Below are 22,162 nucleotides of genomic sequence, written 5' to 3' on the forward strand. Positions count from 1 at the left end.
GGCAGTTGCTCTTATATTCCCCTTCCATGGTCCAGCCAGGGCTTCTGACTCCCCAGCTGTCACCTGGAGTAAGGACTGCAGGATTTGGCCCTAAATGATTACAGTAATAGCCATTTGATAATTAAACAGCCAATATATAGCACAGCATTGCACTATGCTGTATATTCTGCCCAGTGCATTCTGGAATGCATTAGGTCACTTGATTGTTTTGAGCTGTGCTTGTGGGGGAGTTATCATGAACTATGCAGATTATCACATAACTGATGTAGGTCATTTGAGATCATGTGAAATAAAAATGATAGAAGATGCAGTGAAATTACTTCTAGGGTCGTCTAGGAAAAATGAATTCTGACCCAGGTCTTCACTAACCAATAACCACTTAGCTACTCACAGGGCTCAGGAACATTTTTCTCCTGGTTTTTTGGAAGGCTCAGATCTAGAAAACTATTTTTTGAAGTTGTTTGGTCATTTTTACTGTTCTATTAAATGGCCCACTTTGCTTATTTACTACACCAGATAGCATGCAAATGTGGTTGTGTCCCCCTCTTAGGACTTGTGTGTTGTGTTAGCAATATTATTTCACATTCTAACTACATTACCACACTCAACCACATCTGAGTGGGGTAGGGTGGCTGGAATTCTTCTCTTTTTTGTGGCCAGTACTGGAGAAATCAGAGGGTTTTTAGAATGTGTGGATTTCAAAAGAATTAGGCATGGAAAGTTCAAATTCACATTACATGAAGCCACTTTTGCTTCTGGGATTTTAAAGCAGTTTTCCTGGCCCCTTTGTACATTGATGTTAGTATTTTTCTATGTCTTTTTATGTTACGTATATTACTATCACCTCTGAAAAGCTTTAAACCTGCCCCAGAAACAGTTAATTGAGACAGCATTGCTGAGAAGGAGCACAGTGGTGGGAGGGAATCACAAACATTAAAATTCTAATTCCACTTCTGAGACTGATTTATGTGACAAGTCACAAACATCTTTGCCTCAGTTTACCTGTCTGTAAATTGGGAATAATTCCTGCCTTACAGGGGTATTGTGAGAATTGATTAGTTAATGTTTGTAAAGTTCTTTGGCGTTTTATCGTATACTACATCTTCATTTATCAGATACTTAATTTGGGGGATGGGAACTGTGCTAACAGTTGTGGGTCTTGAATGTGTGGGAACCATTCACGTATTGTGATTTGGCTGAGAAGTGATGAACCCATGGGAGAGAAATGGAAGGGCCAGCGACTGCTCAAGCTATAGGCAAACTAGGTGGCTGCCTAGGCCCTCAGCTTCTACCTAGGATGCTAAGAGTGGCTGGTTAAACCTAAATGGCACTGTGACCTCATGCATGCGCAAGGAGATTTTCTGTGTGTCACACATCTGGCTTTTTTCCCCCCTGCAGAACTCTTGTTTTTAGAAGCCCTCTTATCTCTGAGATCCTTATTTTCCCCAGCTTGCCTGTTTTTAATAATAATAGTTTGCATTTCTATAGCATTTCCCATCTGAGGATCTCAAAGCACTTTGCAAACAATAATGCATTGACACATGAGGTCGGGTTCTCGCTCTGGATCACAGAAGAAGTCAAATATAGAGCTGGAGACCTAGGCTCTAAGCTCACTGTTTGAGTCACAAGACCATCCCTCTTTTCTAAATATAAAGTCTCTACACGCCATGGCTCTCTGCGTCTCCATATCTCTGCTTCAGCTTCCAGGATTACAGTCACACTTCCCTGAATTTTGTTTTACTGAAAAGCAAATGTTTGGCTGGTTGCTTCCGTAATGAGTAAAAACTGCTTTCTTGCACAAATGACTACTTCACCCGCTCTAGTCCCATCCCTCTGCTACTACAAGTAGAAGGCCAGTCTGGGTAAGCATGAGCCTGTTTAAATTAGAAACCAAGTCTTTCAGGGATGCCCTGGGCTGTCTTTTGGAGAGGGTTCTTCAACCCCTGCCAGGTCCTACTTGGTGGTCCTGCCATTCCTGGCTGAGTTTAAAAAAGAAAAAAAAAAGTTGCTCAAGGCTCCAGCAGTGCTGTATGCCCAGCACATGCAGCTGGACAATTGGCAGGCTGGTGCAAAGCAAGAACCAATGCTTAGCAAGACATGAATCACTGGAACATATGAAGGGACTGGGGTGGCAGTGTGCTAATTGTTAACATTCCACAGCTGCAAGGCCCCCACCCCCCTTGTTTTTTAAAAGTGTAAACAAGGCTCAGAAAGTTGACTGGTAGAGGATCTGTGCAGAAGGCGATATGACTTGTATCCAGACAAAGCAAAGGGAGAATTGCCTAGTCTGAGTTTTGCTATGTTTCCTCCCAAAAACTGCAAATGAAACAGTCATTTCTCTGCCTGCCATGCCTGAGAGCAAAATATACAGCACAAGTACCTCAAGAGCTGTATTTTAGGCTACATTATTAGAAACGTGTGCGCGAATCTGTACCTGGACATTTCAGGGCACAAGCTAATCTTACACAGACATCAGATTTTCAAATGGGACGGTTGTGTGCATCTAAACTGTGGGGAGATTTCCACTGCTGCCCAGCTGGTGCATTGCTTGGACCCCAGTCCAGTATTCCTTACAAGTAGCTGTAAAAACAAGTGAGGAGGTATCGCTGCCTTGGAAGAGGAGGAGGGAGGAAGCAGGATAGCTGTGTGATGGGGAAGACATGGATGTTTGAGAATATACACCGTTCCAGCTGCAGAGAAGAGCAAGCGCCTACAAGCTGCAGTGTGTGTGCGCGTGCGTGTGTACGCTGGGGGTCTGTGTGTGTCTTTTTTACTGTGCAAATACTTCATTGGTTATTTTAAGAGAAAAAAGGGGCATCATTAATGTTGGGTGGACTGTTACAGGGTAAGGTTTCATTCACAAATTTCTAATTTTTCGTGGGGAGTGGGAGAACAGGGACTTTGGTTAAGGCTTGACATTCCTGATACATTTAGAGTTTAAAAAAAAAAAACAAAAACACACAACAAAAAACCCAAACCCCGAAGCAGCGAGGGACACTTCGGGTTGTGTGGCCTTTTTTTAATACTTCACCAAGAAGCAAAGGAAGTACAATTCCTCTATGTTGTTCATCTTTCAAATATATGAAGGGACAACCATTAAAATTTTGCTTGTGGCCTGGCCGTTTGCCATCTGCTGCGCAGGGGATTTAGCTGCCTGATTCCCATTAGTGATCAACTACCCCTGTAAGATCCTGGGCATCCATAGGAGAGCAGACCCCTTTGTCTTTAGGTTGGTGTAAGTGAGTCTGTTTACTGGATTTCTACATAGACTGCTTCCGCCGACGTGCACGAGCTGAAATTGTGGAAAAGCAGCATCGCTTACCCCATAACCTCAGCCATGCAGAACACAGTGCCATCCACAGCCTCAGAAACAACTCTGACATCATAATCAAAAAGGCTGACAAAGGAGGTGCTGTCGTCATCATGAATAGGTCAGAGTATGAACAAGAGGCTACTAGGCAGCTCTCCAACACCACTTTCTACAAGCCATTACCCTCTGATCCCACTGAGAGTTACCAAAAGAAACTACAGCATTTGCTCAAGAAACTCCCTGAAAAAGCACAAGAACAAATCCGCACAGACACACCCCTGGAGCCAGGACCTGGGGTATTCTATCTGCTACCCAAGATCCATAAACCTGGAAATCCTGGACGCCCCATCATCTCAGGCATTGGCACCCTGACAGCAGGATTGTCTGCTATGTAGACTCCCTCCTCAGGCCCTTCGTTACCAGCACTCCCAGCTATCTTCGAGACACCACCGATTTCCTGAGGAAACTACAGTCCATTGGTGATCTTCCTAAAAACACCATCCTAGCCACTATGGATGTAGAAGCCCTCTACACCAACATTCCACACAAAGATGGACTACAAGCCGTCAGGAACAGTATCCCCGATACTGTCACGGCTAACCTGGTGGCAGAGCTTTGTGACTTTGTCCTGACCCATAACTATTTCACATTTGGTGACAATGTATACCTTCAAATCAGCGGCACTGCGATGGGTACCCGCATGGCCCCACAGTATGCCAACATTTTTATGGCTGACTTAGAACAACGCTTCCTCAGCTCTCGTTCCCTAATGCCCCTACTCTACTTGCGCTACATTGATGACATCTTCATCATCTGGACCCATGGAAAAGAAGCTCTTGAGGAATTCCACCATGATTTCAACAATTTCCATCCCACCATCAACCTCAGCCTGGACCAGTCCACACAAGAGATCCACTTCCTGGACACTACGGTGCTAATAAGCGATGGTCACATAAACACCACCCTATATCGGAAACCTACTGACCGCTATTCCTACCTACATGCCTCTAGCTTTCATCCAGATCATACCACTCGATCCATTGTCTACAGCCAAGCGCTACGATATAACCGCATTTGCTCCAACCCCTCAGACAGAGACAAACACCTACAAGATCTCTATCATGCATTCCTACAACTACAGTACCCACCTGCTGAAGTGAAGAAACAGATTGACAGAGCCAGAAGAGTACCCAGAAGTCACCTACTACAGGACAGGCCCAACAAAGAAAACAACAGAACGCCACTAGCCATCACCTTCAGCCCCCAACTAAAACCCCTCCAACGCATCATCAAGGATCTACAACCTATCCTGAAGGACGAGCCATCGCTCTCTCAGATCTTGGGAGACAGACCAGTCCTTGCTTACAGACAGCCCCCCAATCTGAAGCAAATACTCACCAGCAACCACACACCACACAACAGAACCACTAACCCAGGAACCTATCCTTGCAACAAAGCCCGTTGCCAACTCTGTCCACATATCTATTCAGGGGATACCATCATAGGGCCTAATCACATCAGCCACACTATCAGAGGCTCGTTCACCTGCGCATCTACCAATGTGATATATGCCATCATGTGCCAGCAATGCCCCTCTGCCATGTACATTGGCCAAACTGGACAGTCTCTACGTAAAAGAATGAATGGACACAAATCAGACGTCAAGAATTATAACATTCAAAAACCAGTTGGAGAACACTTCAATCTCTCTGGTCACTCGATCACAGACCTAAGAGTGGCTATACTTCAACAAAAAAGCTTCAAAAACAGACTCCAACGAGAGACTGCTGAATTGGAATTAATTTGCAAACTGGATACAATTAACTTAGGCTTGAATAGAGACTGGGAATGGATGAGTCATTACACAAAGTAAAACTATTTCCCCATGGTATTTCTCCCTCCCACCCCACCCCCCACTGTTCCTCTGATATTCTTGTTAACTGCTGGAATTAGCCTACCTGCTTGTCACCATGGAAGGTTTTCCTCCTTTTCCCCCCCCTGCTGTGGGTGATGGCTTATCTTAAGTGATCACTCTCCTTACAGTGTGTATGATAAACCCATTGTTTCATGTTCTCTGTGTGTGTGTGTATATATAAATCTCTCCTCTGTTTTTTCCACCAAATGCATCCGATGAAGTGAGCTGTAGCTCACGAAAGCTTATGCTCTAATAAATTTGTTAGTCTCTAAGGTGCCACAAGTCCTCCTTTTCTTTTTGAGAATACAGACTAACACGGCTGCTACTCTGAAACCTGTTTACACTGTGGCACCACTATGGTGCTCTGAGGACAATCTGAATTCTCCTTGATGTTTGCCTCAAAGGGCTCCTGTCTGCTCAGTTTTAGAGTAGTTTGGTAATGTTTTTTTGAGAACTCCTTATCAACCTGAAGTTTATTGTGCATTTTACATAAGTAGCACTGTGGGCCAAGTAAATCAACCTTTAGTGCTTTTGCAAGCCACTCAGTGTGATTGCATAGCTCTGAGCACACACTTTACAGCTTTGTCTGTTTCCAGTGGCTTTATGTAAATTGAGTGAATGAGCAGGCAGGCAGGCAGGCACACATACCTCCCTCAACGTATGGTGATTTACTGCCTTTATCTGCTACCTTTTACAGTTGTGTGGTACAGCTGGTTAATGTCCCTACTCTGGTGGTTATCTTCTTTCAGGTCCCTGCTGGGGGATCTGAATCTGACTTTGCTCCTGGTTTGAAGATCATGCTGCTTCTTTGCTACAATCTTTTTTCTTTTCCTTTCTTCCCTGTTGTACGTATGATGCTGACTACCCTGTGCTTGATGGAATGAGCTGCTATGGGCATGTGATGTGCAAGGCCCAGCAAGCTTTCCCCTTTACCCAGGGATGAGCTGCCAAAATCTTAACGACGGGTTCCCTCCTTACCCCACGAGGGGGTTGTTGCCCACCCCCGCCCCCCCAGGACTCCTGCCCCATCCAACCCCCCCACGTTCCTTCACACCTCCGGGACTCCTGCCCCATCCAACCCCCCCACGTTCCTTCACACCCCCGCCCCTCCGGGACTCCTGCCCCATCCACCCCCCTCCCCTGTCCCCTGACTGCCCCCAGAACTGGGCAGGAGGATCTCGTGGGTGCCCACCCCACCCCTAAGAGCCAAAGGCACCTGCTGGGGGGGCGAGGTGGGGAGTCCCGGCGGTGCTTATCTGGAGCAGCTGCCAGGAAGCATCCGGCAGGTCCTTCTGGCTCCTGGGGGGGGGGAGCGGCCGCCCCCCCCCCCACTGGTCACATCAAAAGTGGCACCTTAGGCGCCAACTCCCTGGGTGCTCTGGGGTTGAAGCACCCACGGGGAAAATTGGTGGGGGCTGAAGCACCCACTGGCAGCTCCCCACTCCGCGCCCGGCCCCAGCTCACCTCACCTCCACGCCGCCTCCTCCCCTGAACGCACCGCCCCGCTCTGCTTCTCCGTGCCTCCCCGCGAATCAGCTGTTTGGCGGGAAGCCGGGGAGGGCTGAGAAGCAGGCTGCGGCTTCCCATTCAGGCCGAGGGTGGCGGAGGTGAGCTGGGGCGGGGATTGGTTCCCCTGCGCCCCCCTCCCCGCTTACCTGCTGTGGCGCAGGCGGCCCCCCTCACTCCCGCCCCCCAGCTCACCTCCGCCTCCCTGGGCCTGAGCGGGAAGCTGCCGCTTGCTTCTCAGCCTGCCCCAGCTTCCTGCGCGAACAGCTGATTCGCAGGAAGCGTGGGGGGGGGTGGGTGGGTGAAGCAGAGCGGGGCCGTGCGTTCAGAGGAGGAAGCGGAGGTGAGCTGGGGCCAGGCGTGGGGTGGGGAACTGCCGTTGGGTGCTCTGCACCCACCAAATTTTCCCCTTGGATGCTCCAGGGCTGGAGCACCCGTGGAGTCGGTGCCTAAGGTGCCACTTTTGGTCAGTTAAATTTACAAGCCCTTTTAGAACCAGTTGTCCCTCGCGGAACAACCGGTTCTAAAAGGGCTTCTAAATTTAACAACCGGTTCTAGTGAACCGGTGCGAACCGGCTCCAGCTCACCACTGCCTCTACCCCTTGTTATAAAATGTTCTTAGAGCATTCCCCAAGGCGCCTCAGGGCTGGCTTTAATGTCTTTGCTGTGAAGTGTCTTTTACAGCAGTGATAACATGAAAACTCTCCCCTTCTAAAGCACCATTTCACCTGCAGGTGTCAAAACATGCTAAGACATTGATGAAGCCTCACACAAACACTCCGGTGTTTACAGGTTACAAAAATTCTAGATTGGGGTGTCATGTCAGAGAGTTTCAGAGTAGCAGCCGTGTTAGTCTGTATCCGCAAAAAGAACAGGAGTACTTGTGGCACCTTAGAGACTCATAAATTTATTAGAGGATAAGCTTTTGTGGGTTACAGACCAATTCATCAGATGCATGCAGTGGAAAATACAGTGGGGAGATTTTATATACACAGAGAACATGAAACAATGGGTGTTACCATTCACACTGTAACAAGAGTGATGAAGTAAGGTGAGCTATTACCAGCAGGAGAGCGGGGGGAGGAGAAACCTTTTGTAGTGATAATCAAGGTGGGCCATTTCCAGCAGTTGACAAGAACGTGTGAGGAAGAGTGGGGGGGGGGGAATAAACATGGGGAAATAGTTTTACTTTGTGTAATGACACATCCACTCCCAGTCTTTATTCAAGCCTACGTTAATTGTATCCAGTTTGCAAATTAATTCCAAATCAGCAGTCCCTCGTTCGAGTCTGTTTTTGAAGTTTTTTTGTTGAAGAATTGCCACTTTTAGGTCTGTAATCGAGTGACCAAAGAGATTGAAGTGTTCTCCGACAGACCTAAAAGTGGCAGTTCTTCAACCAAAAAAACTTCAAAAACAGACTCCAGCGAGGGACTGCTGAATTGGAATTAATTTGCAAACTGGATACAATTAACTTAGGCTTGAATAAAGACTGGGAGTGGATGTGTCATTACACAAAGTAAAACTATTTCCCCATGTTTATTCCCCCCCCCCACTCTTCCTCACACGTTCTTGTCAACTGCTGGAAATGGCCCACCTTGATTAACACTACAAAAGGTTCCTCCTCCCCCTGCCCCCGCTCTCCTGCTGGTAATAGCTCACCTTACTTGATCACTTTTATTACAGTGTGTATGGTAACACCCATTGTTTCATGTTCTCTGTGTATATAAAATCTCCCCACTATATTTTCCACCGAATGCATCCGATGAAGTGCGCTGTAGCTCACGAAAGCTTATGCTCAAATAAATTTGTTAGACTCTAAGGTGCCACAAGTTCTCCTTTTCTTTATGTCAGAGAGTGGAACGTAGACTTGACAGCACGTTTCCTAGGGAATGGAGAGGAGCTACTGCCAGACTGGCACTGGGAAGGCCTGAGTCCCATATTTATTTACTTACTTACTTAGAGAACGTAACAGCTGAGGACATTAACAGGCTCCTGAACAGTCATGGAACTACTACCCACAGCTGACCAAAACCCACTGGGCCGATATCTGGGATTGGATGCACACAGTGCTCCCATTGACTTCAGTGGGAGCCACACACACATCAAAAGGCAGAATTTGGCCCTTTAACTGTTTGTTCATTTTTGGTTTATAAAGTGAGATCATCATACATTTCGAAGGACTAGACTGTGGCATTGCCAGCTGCCCTGTGCATAGGGCGGTGCCCAGAAGGAACTGTGCCTCTGAGACGGGCAGTGATGCTACTTGCCAGATAAGGCAGTCTCAGTGTAAGAATGTCAGAGCCAGACCCTAGATGATTTATTGTGGGGACCTGATCATGCATTCTTTACTAATGCCTAAAGTCCCATCGATGTTATTGGGAGTTTGCCTATCGGAGCACTGGAAAATCAGGTCCCTAATTAGAGAAAACTCTGTAAGTGTTCTTGATAATGCAAAAGTCATAAATCTCATGAGTTCAGCTTCAATCAGTAACTTCTAGTTATGAAACTGACATTACAAATAGTAAGGTGAATTATCTGGATTACGTAAATTACTAGGGAGCATACTTTGTATTCTGTCAGTATTGCAGCACAATTTCAAACAGAGGTGTGGAAATGGGATGGGGGGGAGGAAATGGAAGGAGGAGTGGTGCTAGAATGGAGACTGATAAGTGTCCAGTGCCATCCTCTACAGTGGAGTCAGAGAGATTGTGGCATGGTTCAGAGCAAAAGGAGAAAGACTATATGATGATACCATCTTACAGTGAGAATGGGTCAGACTTGCATGGCATCCAATGCATAGTCTATTGATAAGTAATGTGTGGGGAAGGGTGATCTCAGAGGTATCTCACTGTCCTCCTCTGTCAATGTACATGATGCATCCTTTATCTTGACTCAAGCTTTACTTCCAATGTTTCCTTAGGTGGAGCTTGCAGAAATTTGCACCAAGAGCGAACGGTACATTGGCACGGAGGGAGGAGGCATGGACCAGTCTATATCATTCCTAGCAGAAGAAGGAACTGTACGTAGGTAGCTCTTTTAGTATAAACTAACAACACATTACAACTGTATGTATTAAAGATACAGGAAACAGATAGCTGGGCAAAACAGTCACGGATTATGCACAAATGAAGATGTGAGTATATATGAGCCTCATTGTATAAGAAATACCACTATTCAGAACACGAGAGGCTTGTAGGACTAAGAAGATAAGAGTGAGATGAAAAGAGAGTAGAAAGGCTATATGGGAGAGGAAGAGATATGAAAAAAAGGAGTAATAGACTCCAAGTTGGTCAGCTGATACTCCAGTTTCAGTGGTGTAGTTCCTACATTATGAAGTCTAAATGACTAGTATTCCCTATGATCGTTATCACAAGAATTCTTTATTGGAACTTCTAGTGACAGTCCCATTCTAGTAAAGCTGCCAGATTCGCTCATAACTACAACGGGGAATTATAACATTTTTTCAGACTTTGATTTCATAAAATGCCACTGTTTAAGAAAGATACCTTCAACACCTTAATGAAACATGAGAAACCAATGAATGGGCACTGCTATACACAACCTGCTGAGCTATTCACAAGTGCTGCAAAAATACTATTTACAGTGGGATCTGTCTATTATCTAAAAAGGTGTGTGGGGCTTTGGGCAGTCAAACCTAAACTCCCCAAAATATGTTTATTAAAATGAATGCAGCCATTCATGAGAAACCTTTACATTGGCCATCCGTTGTAAAATGCTCATCATTTTATTTGTGACTTCATCTCTCCACAGCATGTGTAATAGGGGCCTAGCTCCATATCATAGTGTTTTCTCGTATTTGCCACTTATATGGAAAATGTGCTCATCCTCTGAATACACTGAATATCCTCAAGTCCACGATGAGTTCATTCTGAACGCCCAAACATTGCCACTTTTCTGGGCCTCCATCCAATCTACACAATAGCTTCTACTTTTGGTAGCACCTGTGCAGCTGCACCAGTGCTGAATGAAGCTACAGAATTTCTTGACATACAGGCACCTTGGCTTTGTCTAAGTGGAAATGTTTTATATGGCTCAAAAGTGGTAAGGGTTTCTTACTCAAAGTGGTGAGCATGGTAATGGGTATGTACACAGAGTGAGAGGGCTTTTAAAGGGAAGCAAGTCTCTCCCTTGATATTTGCAAAATAATCCATAACTAGGGTGACCAGATGTCCCAATTTTATAGGAACAGTCCCAATTTTGGGGTCTTTTTCTGATATAGGCTCCTGTTACCCTCCCAGCCCCGTCCCGATTTTTCACATTTGCTGTCTGGTCACCCTATCCATAACCCCACTGGGTTAAGACAATGATGAGGATTCTAAATACATGGCTTGGAAGCAGATTGGCATGTGGCCACCTGTTTGTTTAGCACTGTAGCTGTTCATGGAACTATGCAGTAAATGAAGAGCACCAAAACCAGTAACAGGTCCCTGCTCTATAGAGCTGCAGTCTGCTCTAAGTGGATCCCTGACAAGGTATGCAATATACAACCTACCCCAGTGAAGAGTAAGATCTCGGTGTGCATTTCATTTCTTCATGACATCACAGTCTGAAGGATTGAGTTACTGGCATTTATAGCCCAGTTCACCCAAAGGGCACAAAATGCTTCACCCATGTTATACCTCACCACAAGCCTATGAGTCAGGGAAATATTTTATTCCAGTTCTCTTGCCGGAGAAAGTGAGGCAATAATTGGCTGAGTGAAGCAAGGCCCTACACCCTACTTGCTGGCATTTCTCTGTTTGTCTGTCTGTAAGGCAATAACTTTTCAACCCATAGCCAATCAGTTCCAAAATTTCACAGACTGTTCTAGGCATCAGTGGGCAGAACCCTACTGCTTTTGGTGACAGTTGGGCTGTGACACCCTCTCCCTGATACCTAGTCATGGGGTCTTTACATCATTAGTGCTCTCCACCCCCAGTCTGGAAGCACTAGCACCTGTATCCTGTAAGAAAGGGATTTTGAAACACTGGTAGGCTAAAACAGAAACAGTCACAAGGGAACATAGATCCCCTGGCATAGTGGGAGGGTGGCTTGGAGTGCACACAGAACACCAGGCATGAGGGGGAGACTGGTATGGGAGCAGAGGGGATTGGGGTACACACAGCACCCCTGGTAGGAGGGATGTGGAGTGTTGCAGGAAGTCCGTGAACTAGCAGGGGATGAGAGGGTGGCACAGGGGGGGACCTTGTGGGCTGTAATGGAGGGAGGCAAGAAGCCCCCGGTATGCTCAGCGAGCTCAGTCTAGAGAAGCATGTGAAGCCCTCTAATTTTTAGGAGAGTCATTTTGCACAATATCGCCCTGATCCTACAATGCATGGGCAGATTGCCGATTCTGATGGGGGCCCTGCAGGTACAAAAGCTTTCTCCCACACAACACACTGTAGGATTGGAGCCTGAATGTGTTGTATCAAAAAGAGCTAGCTGCCCAATTTTTCCTAGCCATTTGATTGGCATTGCAGTCTCCCTCCGGTACAGCAGTCTGGATGTTTAATTGAAATGTATCCCACTGATTAAATATATATTCTGTAATTATTGGGGCTAGACCTGGATCAAGACTTAGAACATGCTGGAATGGGGGGGTGGGTGTTCAGACGTAAGGCTTTGTTTGGGCCCAACTCTCATGTTTAGGGTTCAGTTATTACTACCCCCTTGTTCTAGCATTGCCACTTCCACCCCACCTGGATTTCAGTTTCCCAAATGCCATTTGGCATCTTCTTCTTAAAACAAAGTTAGTTTGAAAAGTGTTGCCTACAAATAGGTTCTGTGAAACTCTGAAAACACAAGGACATTTAATGGAGAAGCCATAAATTCCAGCTCCCAGGAAGAGGCTTCAGGTTTTCTTGTAACTTGACCATGGGGGCTAAATAGCTTTTCTCACTGTTTCATGTCAATTTCCTTGATTAACCATCTGTGGGTTCTTGAGAGGGAAAAAAAATTTACAAAGGTAAATGCATTTGATTTATTGAGCTAACTCCATTGCTGGTTGCTAGTAAATTAAAACTGACCATTCTTTTTTCTTTTAATAGGCCAAGCTGATAGAGTTCAGTCCTCTGAGGGCAACTGATGTGAGACTTCCAAGCGGAGCAGCTTTTGTTATTGCTAACAGTTGTGTCGAAATGAATAAAGCAGCAACTTCTCATTACAATATTAGGGTGATGGAGTGTCGTCTGGCTGCAAAGGTACTGTATGGCTTTTGTCAAACTCTAATGAAACCTTCATCTAAGTATGTGCTTTCCTCCACCCCTGACCAGTCACAGCTTTACTTTAATACCAGGTCAGGTGCTGCTTTAACTGACATTTTTATCTTCTGAGGGCCAGACCCCTCTACCCTGTTGCAAGGCAAACTCCCACGGAGTTCAATGGAAGCGTGAGGTGTCTGGGATCAGACCCTTACTGTTTGTTGTAGGGTCTGTGGTTTAGCACTACTGAGTTTATTGGTTATTAGGCATGGATGGAGAGAACAAATTAATTCCTTTTCAGCAAAAATATTTTCAGTTAATGCAAGTAGAGGAAGTTTAGAGATGGGCCTGAACCAAAACTGCAGAGTTGGATGTGGACTGGGATACCAATTCACAGCTTGAACCAGTCTCTAAAATAGGTTGAATCTGAAATACTGCAAGCCTTGGGAAAGTTCAAATTTGGATCAGAATTGAAAAACCCCAGTGTTTGGGAACATTCAGATTTGAAATTTGGATTCAGTTGGTTATAGAAATAAAGGGACTATTCTTTTCTCAGGTACACTGGCATAAGTGTGGAGTAGCCCAGCTGATTCAAAGGACATACTCGCAGTTTACATGTTGTAAGTGAGTAAAATTTGGATCAGAGAATTCAGCTGAGAGTTTACATAACTACATTGTGGAACTCATTGCCACTGAATGTTGTGAGGCCAACAACTAAGTGAGATTTAAAGAGGGGATGGGACATTCATAGGATAGCCAGAGATGTAACAATTAATGCTGAAAAAGTTTTGGAAGGGATATAAAACTTCATACTCATCCCTCTGCAAGCTGTAAGAGGAAAGGAGCCTACTGAACCTGAGTGAACATACACCATATTATGGCTTTTGGCATAACTTTCAAAAGTGAATCTAATGCTCACTGAAACTTTTTAAGCGTCCTGTATGGGTCAATAGTGGAAGCCATACTAAGGTTGTAGCTTGGAAAATACCGTGTGTGTGTGTGTGTGTGTGTATTTAAGAGATACGTGGTAATGCCTGTGGTCATGGCCAATTTCTTTTGCCATTGATTCTCAGACTTCAGTGCAACTAGGGTTAGGATACCTCTCTGTGAATGGCTCCTGGCAGGAATGACAAACCTTGTACTTGGGGTAATTAAACAACAACTCAACTAACTTGGATAGTCCTTGTTTCTTTTGGCAGCTAATGCAAATAGAAGTCCAGGAATCTTCATATACCCTATTTTAACAGGCCACTTGTAAGACCTTCTTAAGAGTTGTTTCATAAAGCAGCGTAGGTAAACTGCACCAGCTTTTAAAATTACTTTGAATAGTTGCTCTGTGTTGCAAACTGCAGAGGAAGGGAGGGAAAGATGGATGTTACACCACTTGTTAGAGATGACACAATCCCTGAAAAAGTATGTTTCACAGCTGTGCAATTTTAAGGAAACAATTTACATCTGCCCACTTTTAAGCACATGTTGCCAAGATGGATAGTTGCTTGCACAATAAAAAATTTGTTGAGACAGAAAAAACCTGTTTCCTTTAGGAACAGGTCATAGAGGGGTGAAGGTGGGCAGATGAGGGGAGGGAGGGTTGTCTTTTAGGTACTATTAACACAGCAGAACTAAAAGAAAAAAGGAGTACTTGTGGCACTTTAGAGACTAACAAATTTGAGCGTAAGCTTTCGTGAAAGTGAGCTGTAGCTCACGAAAGCTTATGCTCAAATCAATTTGTTAGTCTCTAAGGTGCCACAAGTACTCCTTTTCTTTTTGTGAATACAGACTAACACGGCTGCTACTCTGACAGCAGAACTAATAAGCTAACAGATGTATGAAACAATATAGCTTTTTAGGTCATTCTTATTGATGGCTGTCTTGATGGTAGTATTTGTCCTCCATTCCTGTAGCTCTCATTTCATTTTCCTTACTCTTCCCTTTGCAGACATTTACACATGGGCAGAAATACTAGCGTAACGTACTCCTAATTGCTTTGATTGGCAGAGGATATAATGAATCCTTGATTACCACTCTGTACATGCTGTCTTTCCTTCTCCTTTCTCCAGGATTCATTCATTCATTCTTTTCAGATTTTTATACTGTGCTCACCACCATAGTCCCTGGATGCTTTCCAGGAGTACATTAAGCAAAATAATGAACATTTGTCATGTTTGTTCACTCATCCTCTCTCCAAAGGGAAAGGTGTGGGTAGTAGAGTATTTTGGCTTGGATTTTATATAAAATAGAAATAAATATCTACCTGTGGGTATGTAAACCCCTCCACAGAGCTATGTTGGTTAGAGAAGGCAAGGCCAAAGAAATGCATATTGTATTTAGATCATATGGTGGGTGAGATTTGTGATGGTGCTTAGTTTCTGTGGGAGTTCATTCCACGAAGTTTTGGGCCAGCCCACAAGAAAGTTTTATCTCCTGCACACATGATCTTAACCATTATTGTAGGAGTTAAATTGTGCCAGAGGAGCAAAATTGTCAATCATAGTCTTCAACCCAGAGCCTATTTAATACATTCTCACGGTGCTCTGCAATAGGTTGTTTGGCCAGGGCATCATTTGATTCTTATTCTTTTGTGTACAATGGAGGACAAACACCTACTTCCAACAAATAGAAGACAACAGAACCATGTTTAATTGAACTGTTGACTTTATCATAAAAAAATAAACTGCTAGATACTGAATTTTTGACATTACTGAAAATTGAGAGAGATTTTCAGACTTCTAGTTAACCTAGTAATCAGTGCCCTGTTTGGGACAGCTAGGGCCTGACTTTCAGAGAAGCTGAGCATAATCACAACTCCAACTGAAGTCAATGGTTGCTAAACACCTCTGAACAATAACCTCACAGCCATATGACCATTGTGTACCATTGGTAGGGCAGAGCAATATTACTTGCTCTTTCCTCTGAAGCATCCCTGGAGCTTCATCAGATGCTCCTGGGCATGCTCTTTGGCTACAGGAAGTTCAGGGTTGGGGGAATGACACTGTACCTGCGTGGGCCAGACTGGAAGACAGGGGCTGAATGTGGTGCAGACTTGGTAGGGCCAGCAACTGCAGCAGGGATGACTTTGCAGGGCTTGGTGGTGATGCCTGGGATCTCCCCCACTTCCCTGCAATGGACTCAGCAGCTGCTATGCTTGGGAACCACTCTGGGGGTGACTCAGTTTTGTTTCCTTATTCTGGGCAGGAGTTTTGCTGGAGAATAAACTTTGGATACCCAATGTTAGCAAAAATGTAGGTCTCTACTCCTTTGTACTATACTTCAGGTTACTCTATCTATAAAATGGGGTTAATAATGCCTACTTACCTATCTACCTGAATGGGTGCTGTAAAGTTTAATCAGTTAATGTTTGTGAAGTACTGAAAGACCCTCAGATGTTACTATAGGACTGCAAAGTACAAGGATAGTATTATGATGTAAGGCTAAGTATACCAATACTCACTATGAATCATTGTTTATATTTGTCCCATCACTTACTGGGATATACTTTCACATTTAGTTATAGTGTAATCTTAGAAATGGATAGGTCATGTTATTGGAGTGGGTAGTGATAGATGAAACTTGGAAAGAGCAGGAAAAGCGGCCACTGTAGACACTTCAAAGACCCTTAAGCAGAATCTCAACTCATGTGGCATAAATATTGATCACTTTGAAACAGAGCCAAGGACAGTCCCAAATGTAGAGCAACTATCAATAAATGTTGTAAACAGTTTGAGAAAAAACAGATGTGAAAAAGTGATTGAAAAAAGGGCCAAGCATCATGCCAAGTCTTCAGTGGGTGCCTACACATTTCTGTAGGATATGTGTTTGTGACCTTGCTCCTTACAGATTGGATCATATAGCTACAGGAAAAAAAGCCACCACCAAAACGTTGTGATGTCAAATACAACAGATGGCCATACATTTATAGTGTTCCAGTGAGACTGTAGTATTGAGCAACAAGGGCCAGAAGAAAAGGGTGTATCCTGGCAGTTAAGTAGCTGGAGGATGCCTCACGTCTTTACTCCACCCGATCAGTAACTGCCAGGAAACACCAAACTATGAGGTCAGTATTCTTGTAAATTCAATAGATGGATTTTCCCCTATTTCTTTTCTGGGTCTGGTGTACATTGTATTATGAGTTAATGGAGTGGGATTTTTTTTTCTTTAAAAAAAGGTCAAACTGTGTTGTCCTAACTTTATTATGATCACAAAAATACCAGCTGCTAATGTTTTGCAGTGATCAGTTTCTTTTCAGTGTGTTCAGTCTGTAGAGTAAATAGCAAGCTCATTTCAAATGCAGCCTCTCTCTTCAAGGATTTGGGAAGGATGTGGTAATGTGTCAGTGGCATAAAATACAGTGCATTATTTATTCAGATAATAGAAAGCATCATGTTGGTTTTTCTAAGTGCTTACACCTGTTTAATTTCAAGTAATGAGGGCTACAAGATGCTGTTCATTAGTGTAATATAATTCTTTACATTCCTTCAGTACCGTTAAGCTGAAGATCTCAAATCACTTTTACAGACAACTATTCAAGATATGAAAGATTAAAATTAAAAAAAAAAAAAGAGTTAATATGTGAAGAACACATTACCCACTGCAACAGTGACTCACCAGCTGGCACCCTGCTTTCTGGCTGAATGTAGCCTTGCAGGATTTTTCTCTATCTTGTGATTTGGACTTCCAGCTGGATCATATTTAGCCTCATCCATTGACGCCAGTAAACCAGAGGGTGACTCAGCAGTCCCACAACTTTGCATCAGATCAGGCCAGGGTCAGGCCACTAGTCCTTCCAGCCTTTCTGCCTAGGGTCTCCTCATGCTAGCCTCCTCAGTAAGACTGTAAGAGAGCCTAGTCCTTCTCTCTACTCTGGGTTTTGCCTTGTCAGGCCTCTTGCTTCTCTCCTAAGATCCCTCCTATATCAGACCACCTTCTCCTCAAAAGGGCTCACATGCTCAGCAGGGACTGCCCTGCGTCCAGCCCCCAACATGACAAAGGAAAGAAAACAAAACTAAAGGAAATAAAGAGCAGTACTCAACCCCCTGTTCACAAGGGCCCTCCAACCAACTGTACTACTGCTCCACACTCATAGGGAAAGCTAAGCTCACTGCTTTGCTTCTCTGTGGGAGAAGAGATGAGAGGTTTGTCTATCTCCCTTTTGAAGCTCCTCCTCCAAGTCCACCAAACTTCACAGGTGTGATGGGGTGGGGCTGCCCGAGTCCAGTGGTGCTCCTTAACCCCTTCCTGTCTAATGCAGGCTTTGTATGCCCCATAACACCCCCATTTTATAGGTGAGGAAACTGAGATACAGGCAGATTAATGTTTTGGAGCTCTGGGTGCTCAGCATCTTTGAAACCAGGCCAAAGGTAACTTCTCCAGCATCTCAAAAACAGTGCCAGAGCCAGGACAATGCCTTACTCTCAGGCCCCTGCTTTAGCTACTAGACAGTGCCACTCCTTTGTGTCTGAACATGTGTGTCTGTATTTTAAATGGCTTCAGAGTCATGTGGTTAGGATTTCATGTGGCCTGTTTTCCTGCTCTAGAATGCACCACATCAGCTTTGGAAAGGCAGTAGAGGGCACCAAAAGTAGTTAATTTTTGTAGATTGCAATAAAGCAAAAACTGAAAAGGCCCATATACAATATTTGAGGAGAAACAGGACAGTGAGAAGCTGCAGCAAGTAGCTGGGCAGCAGCTCAGTCATGGTGCAAACCAGTAGTATCCTGCTATAACAGAAATCTGCGTGAGGAAAAGTATCCACCAGTTCTTGGAAAAGTCACAGCTCTCCTAGAAACCTCAATTACACAACGCAAATACTTAACTTCAGCATGTGCTTATGTCTCACTAACCTGAAAGTTGCCCCACTGAAGTGTTTTGCTGAAGAGATGATTTGCTGAATTGAGGCCTTAATGGTTTCAAACAAACTTCAAACCAATATTTATTGAAAAGAAGGTGACCATGATGGAGAAAATCCTGGCCCCACTCAATCAGCACACTTGAGAGCAGAACACATTCTCAGTTTAATACGACAGACTCCTGTTTAAATGCCTCTAGAAAAATCTGCATTGTTCAGGTAAGACTGAGGCTCCCTTTTAAAATGAATGTTAATAGAATGTTGTAATTATAAAAAATACTACACACTAACAAGTTTGCATTTAAGGGTCCAGCACCAACCTTACCATGCCATTCATTTCTCCAGGGCTCTTCTAAGAAAGTTAGGATTATAACACAGGTTTCAGAGTAGCAGCCGTGTTAGTCTGTATTCGCAAAAAGAAAAGGAGTACTTGTGGCACCTTAGAGACTAACAAATTTATTAGAGCATAAGCTTTCGTGAGCTACAGCTCACTTCATCGGATGCATTTGGTGGAAAAAACAGAGGAGAGATTTATATACACACACACAGAGAACATGAAACAATGGGTTTATCATACACACTGTAAGGAGAGTGATCACTTAAGATAAGCCATCACCAACAGCAGGGGGGGGAAGGAGGAAAACCTTTCATGATGACAAGCAGGTAGGCTAATTCCAGCAGTTAACAAGAATATCAGAGGAACAGTGGGGGGTGGGGTGGGAGGGAGAAATACCATGGGGAAATAGTTTTACTTTGTGTAATGACTCATCCATTCCCAGTCTCTATTCAAGCCTAAGTTAATTGTATCCAGTTTGCAAATTAATTCCAATTCAGCAGTCTCTCGTTGGAGTCTGTTTTTGAAGCTTTTTTGTTGAAGTATAGCCACTCTTAGGTCTGTGATCGAGTGACCAGAGAGATTGAAGTGTTCTCCAACTGGTTTTTGAATGTTATAATTCTTGACGTCTGATTTGTGTCCATTCATTCTTTTACGTAGAGACTGTCCAGTTTGGCCAATGTACATGGCAGAGGGGCATTGCTGGCACATGATGGCATATATCACATTGGTAGATGCACAGGTGAACGAGCCTCTGATAGTGTGGCTGATGTGATTAGGCCCTATGATGGTATCCCCTGAATAGATATGTGGACAGAGTTGGCAACGGGCTTTGTTGCAAGGATAGGTTCCTGGGTTAGTGGTTCTGTTGTGTGGTGTGTGGTTGCTGGTGAGTATTTGCTTCAGATTGGGGGGCTGTCTGTAAGCAAGGACTGGTCTGTCTCCCAAGATCTGAGAGAGCGATGGCTCGTCCTTCAGGATAGGTTGTAGATCCTTGATGATGCGTTGGAGGGGTTTTAGTTGGGGGCTGAAGGTGATGGCTAGTGGCGTTCTGTTGTTTTCTTTGTTGGGCCTGTCCTGTAGTAGGTGACTTCTGGGTACTCTTCTGGCTCTGTCAATCTGTTTCTTCACTTCAGCAGGTGGGTACTGTAGTTGTAGGAATGCATGATAGAGATCTTGTAGGTGTTTGTCTCTGTCTGAGGGGTTGGAGCAAATGCGGTTATATCGTAGCGCTTGGCTGTAGACAATGGATCGAGTGGTATGATCTGGATGAAAGCTAGAGGCATGTAGGTAGGAATAGCGGTCAGTAGGTTTCCGATATAGGGTGGTGTTTATGTGACCATCGCTTATTAGCACCGTAGTGTCCAGGAAGTGGATCTCTTGTGTGGACTGGTCCAGGCTGAGGTTGATGGTGGGATGGAAATTGTTGAAATCATGGTGGAATTCCTCAAGAGCTTCTTTTCCATGGGTCCAGATGATGAAGATGTCATCAATGTAGCGCAAGTAGAGTAGGGGCATTAGGGAACGAGAGCTGAGGAAGCGTTGTTCTAAGTCAGCCATAAAAATGTTGGCATACTGTGGGGCCATGCGGGTACCCATCGCAGTGCCGCTGATTTGAAGGTATACATTGTCACCAAATGTGAAATAACTATTGGTCAGGACAAAGTCACAAAGTTCTGCCACCAGGTTAGCCGTGACAGTATCGGGGATACTGTTCCTGACGGCTTGTAGTCCATCTTTGTGTGGAATGTTGGTGTAGAGGGCTTCTACATCCATAGTGTCTAGGATGGTGTTTTTAGGAAGATCACCAATGGACCTTAGTTTCCTCAGGAAATCGGTGGTGTCTCGAAGATAGCTGGGAGTGCTGGTAACGAAGGGCCTGAGGAGGGAGTCTACATAGCCAGACAATCCTGCTGTCAGAGTGCCAATGCCTGAGATGATGGGGCGTCCAGGATTTCCAGGTTTATGGATCTTGGGTAGCAGATAGAATACCCCAGGTCCTGGCTCCAGGGGTGTGTCTGTGCGGATTTGTTCTTGTGCTTTTTCAGGGAGTTTCTTGAGCAAATGCTGTAGTTTCTTTTGGTAACTCTCAGTGGGATCAGAGGGTAATGGCTTGTAGAAAGTGGTGTTGGAGAGCTGCCTAGTAGCCTCTTGTTCATACTCTGACCTATTCATGATGACGACAGCACCTCCTTTGTCAGCCTTTTTGATTATGATGTCAGAGTTGTTTCTGAGGCTGTGGATGGCACTGTGTTCTGCATGGCTGAGGTTATGGGGTAAGCGATGCTGCTTTTCCACAATTTCAGCTCGTGCACGTCGGCGGAAGCAGTCTATGTAGAAATCCAGGCTGCTGTTTCGACCTTCAGGAGGAGTCCACCTAGAATCCTTCTTTTTGTAGTGTTGGCAGGAAGGTCTCTGTGGGTTAATATGTTGGTCAGAGGTGTGTTGGAAATATTCCTTGAGTCTGAGACGTCGAAAATAGGATTCTAGGTCACCACAGAACTGTATCATGTTCGTGGGGGTGGAGGGGCAAAAGGAGAGGCCCCGAGATAGGACAGATTCTTCCGCTGGGCTAAGAGTATAGTTGGATAGATTAACAATATTGCTGGGTGGGTTACGGGAACCATTGTTGTGGCCCCTTGTGGCATATAGTAGTTTAGATAGCTTAGTGTCCTTTTTCTTTTGTAGAGAATCAAAGTGTGTTTTGTAAATGGCTTGTCTAGTTTTTGTAAAGTCCAGCCACGAGGAAGTTTGTGTGGAAGGTTGGTTCTTTATGAGAGTATCCAGTTTTGAGAGCTCATTCTTAATCTTTCCCTGTTTGCTGTAGAGGATGTTGATCAGGTGGTTCCGCAGTTTCCTTGAGAGTGTGTGGCACAAGCTGTCAGCATAGTCTGTGTGGTATGTAGATTGTAATGGATTTTTTACCTTCAGTCCTTTCGGTATGATGTCCATCTGTTTGCATTTGGAGAGGAAGATGATGTCTGTCTGTATCTGTGCGAGTTTTTTCATGAAGTTGACAGATTTCCACTCTATACGGCTAAATTCAGTGCCT

General features: G+C 44.6%; 1 protein-coding gene across 7 annotated transcripts in view; it reads left to right on the plus strand.

Annotated features, from left to right (window-relative positions):
- The window catches only part of GALK2 (galactokinase 2), an 87,284-nt gene that overhangs the window by 34,233 nt on the left and 30,889 nt on the right, over positions 1-22,162 (plus strand). For 6 of the 7 annotated variants that reach the window (XM_043494614.1, XM_038419605.2, XM_038419609.2 and 3 more), the window contains 2 exons: positions 9,652-9,750; positions 12,779-12,931. In XM_043494614.1, the coding sequence (XP_043350549.1) occupies positions 9,652-9,750; positions 12,779-12,931 (252 nt within the window). The remainder of the gene's footprint in view (positions 1-9,651; positions 9,751-12,778; positions 12,932-22,162) is intronic. The other variant, XM_043494616.1, reaches the window with a different exon arrangement.

Source organism: Dermochelys coriacea, chromosome 10 (assembly GCF_009764565.3).
Source record: "Dermochelys coriacea isolate rDerCor1 chromosome 10, rDerCor1.pri.v4, whole genome shotgun sequence".
NCBI classification, from domain to species: domain Eukaryota; kingdom Metazoa; phylum Chordata; order Testudines; family Dermochelyidae; genus Dermochelys; species Dermochelys coriacea.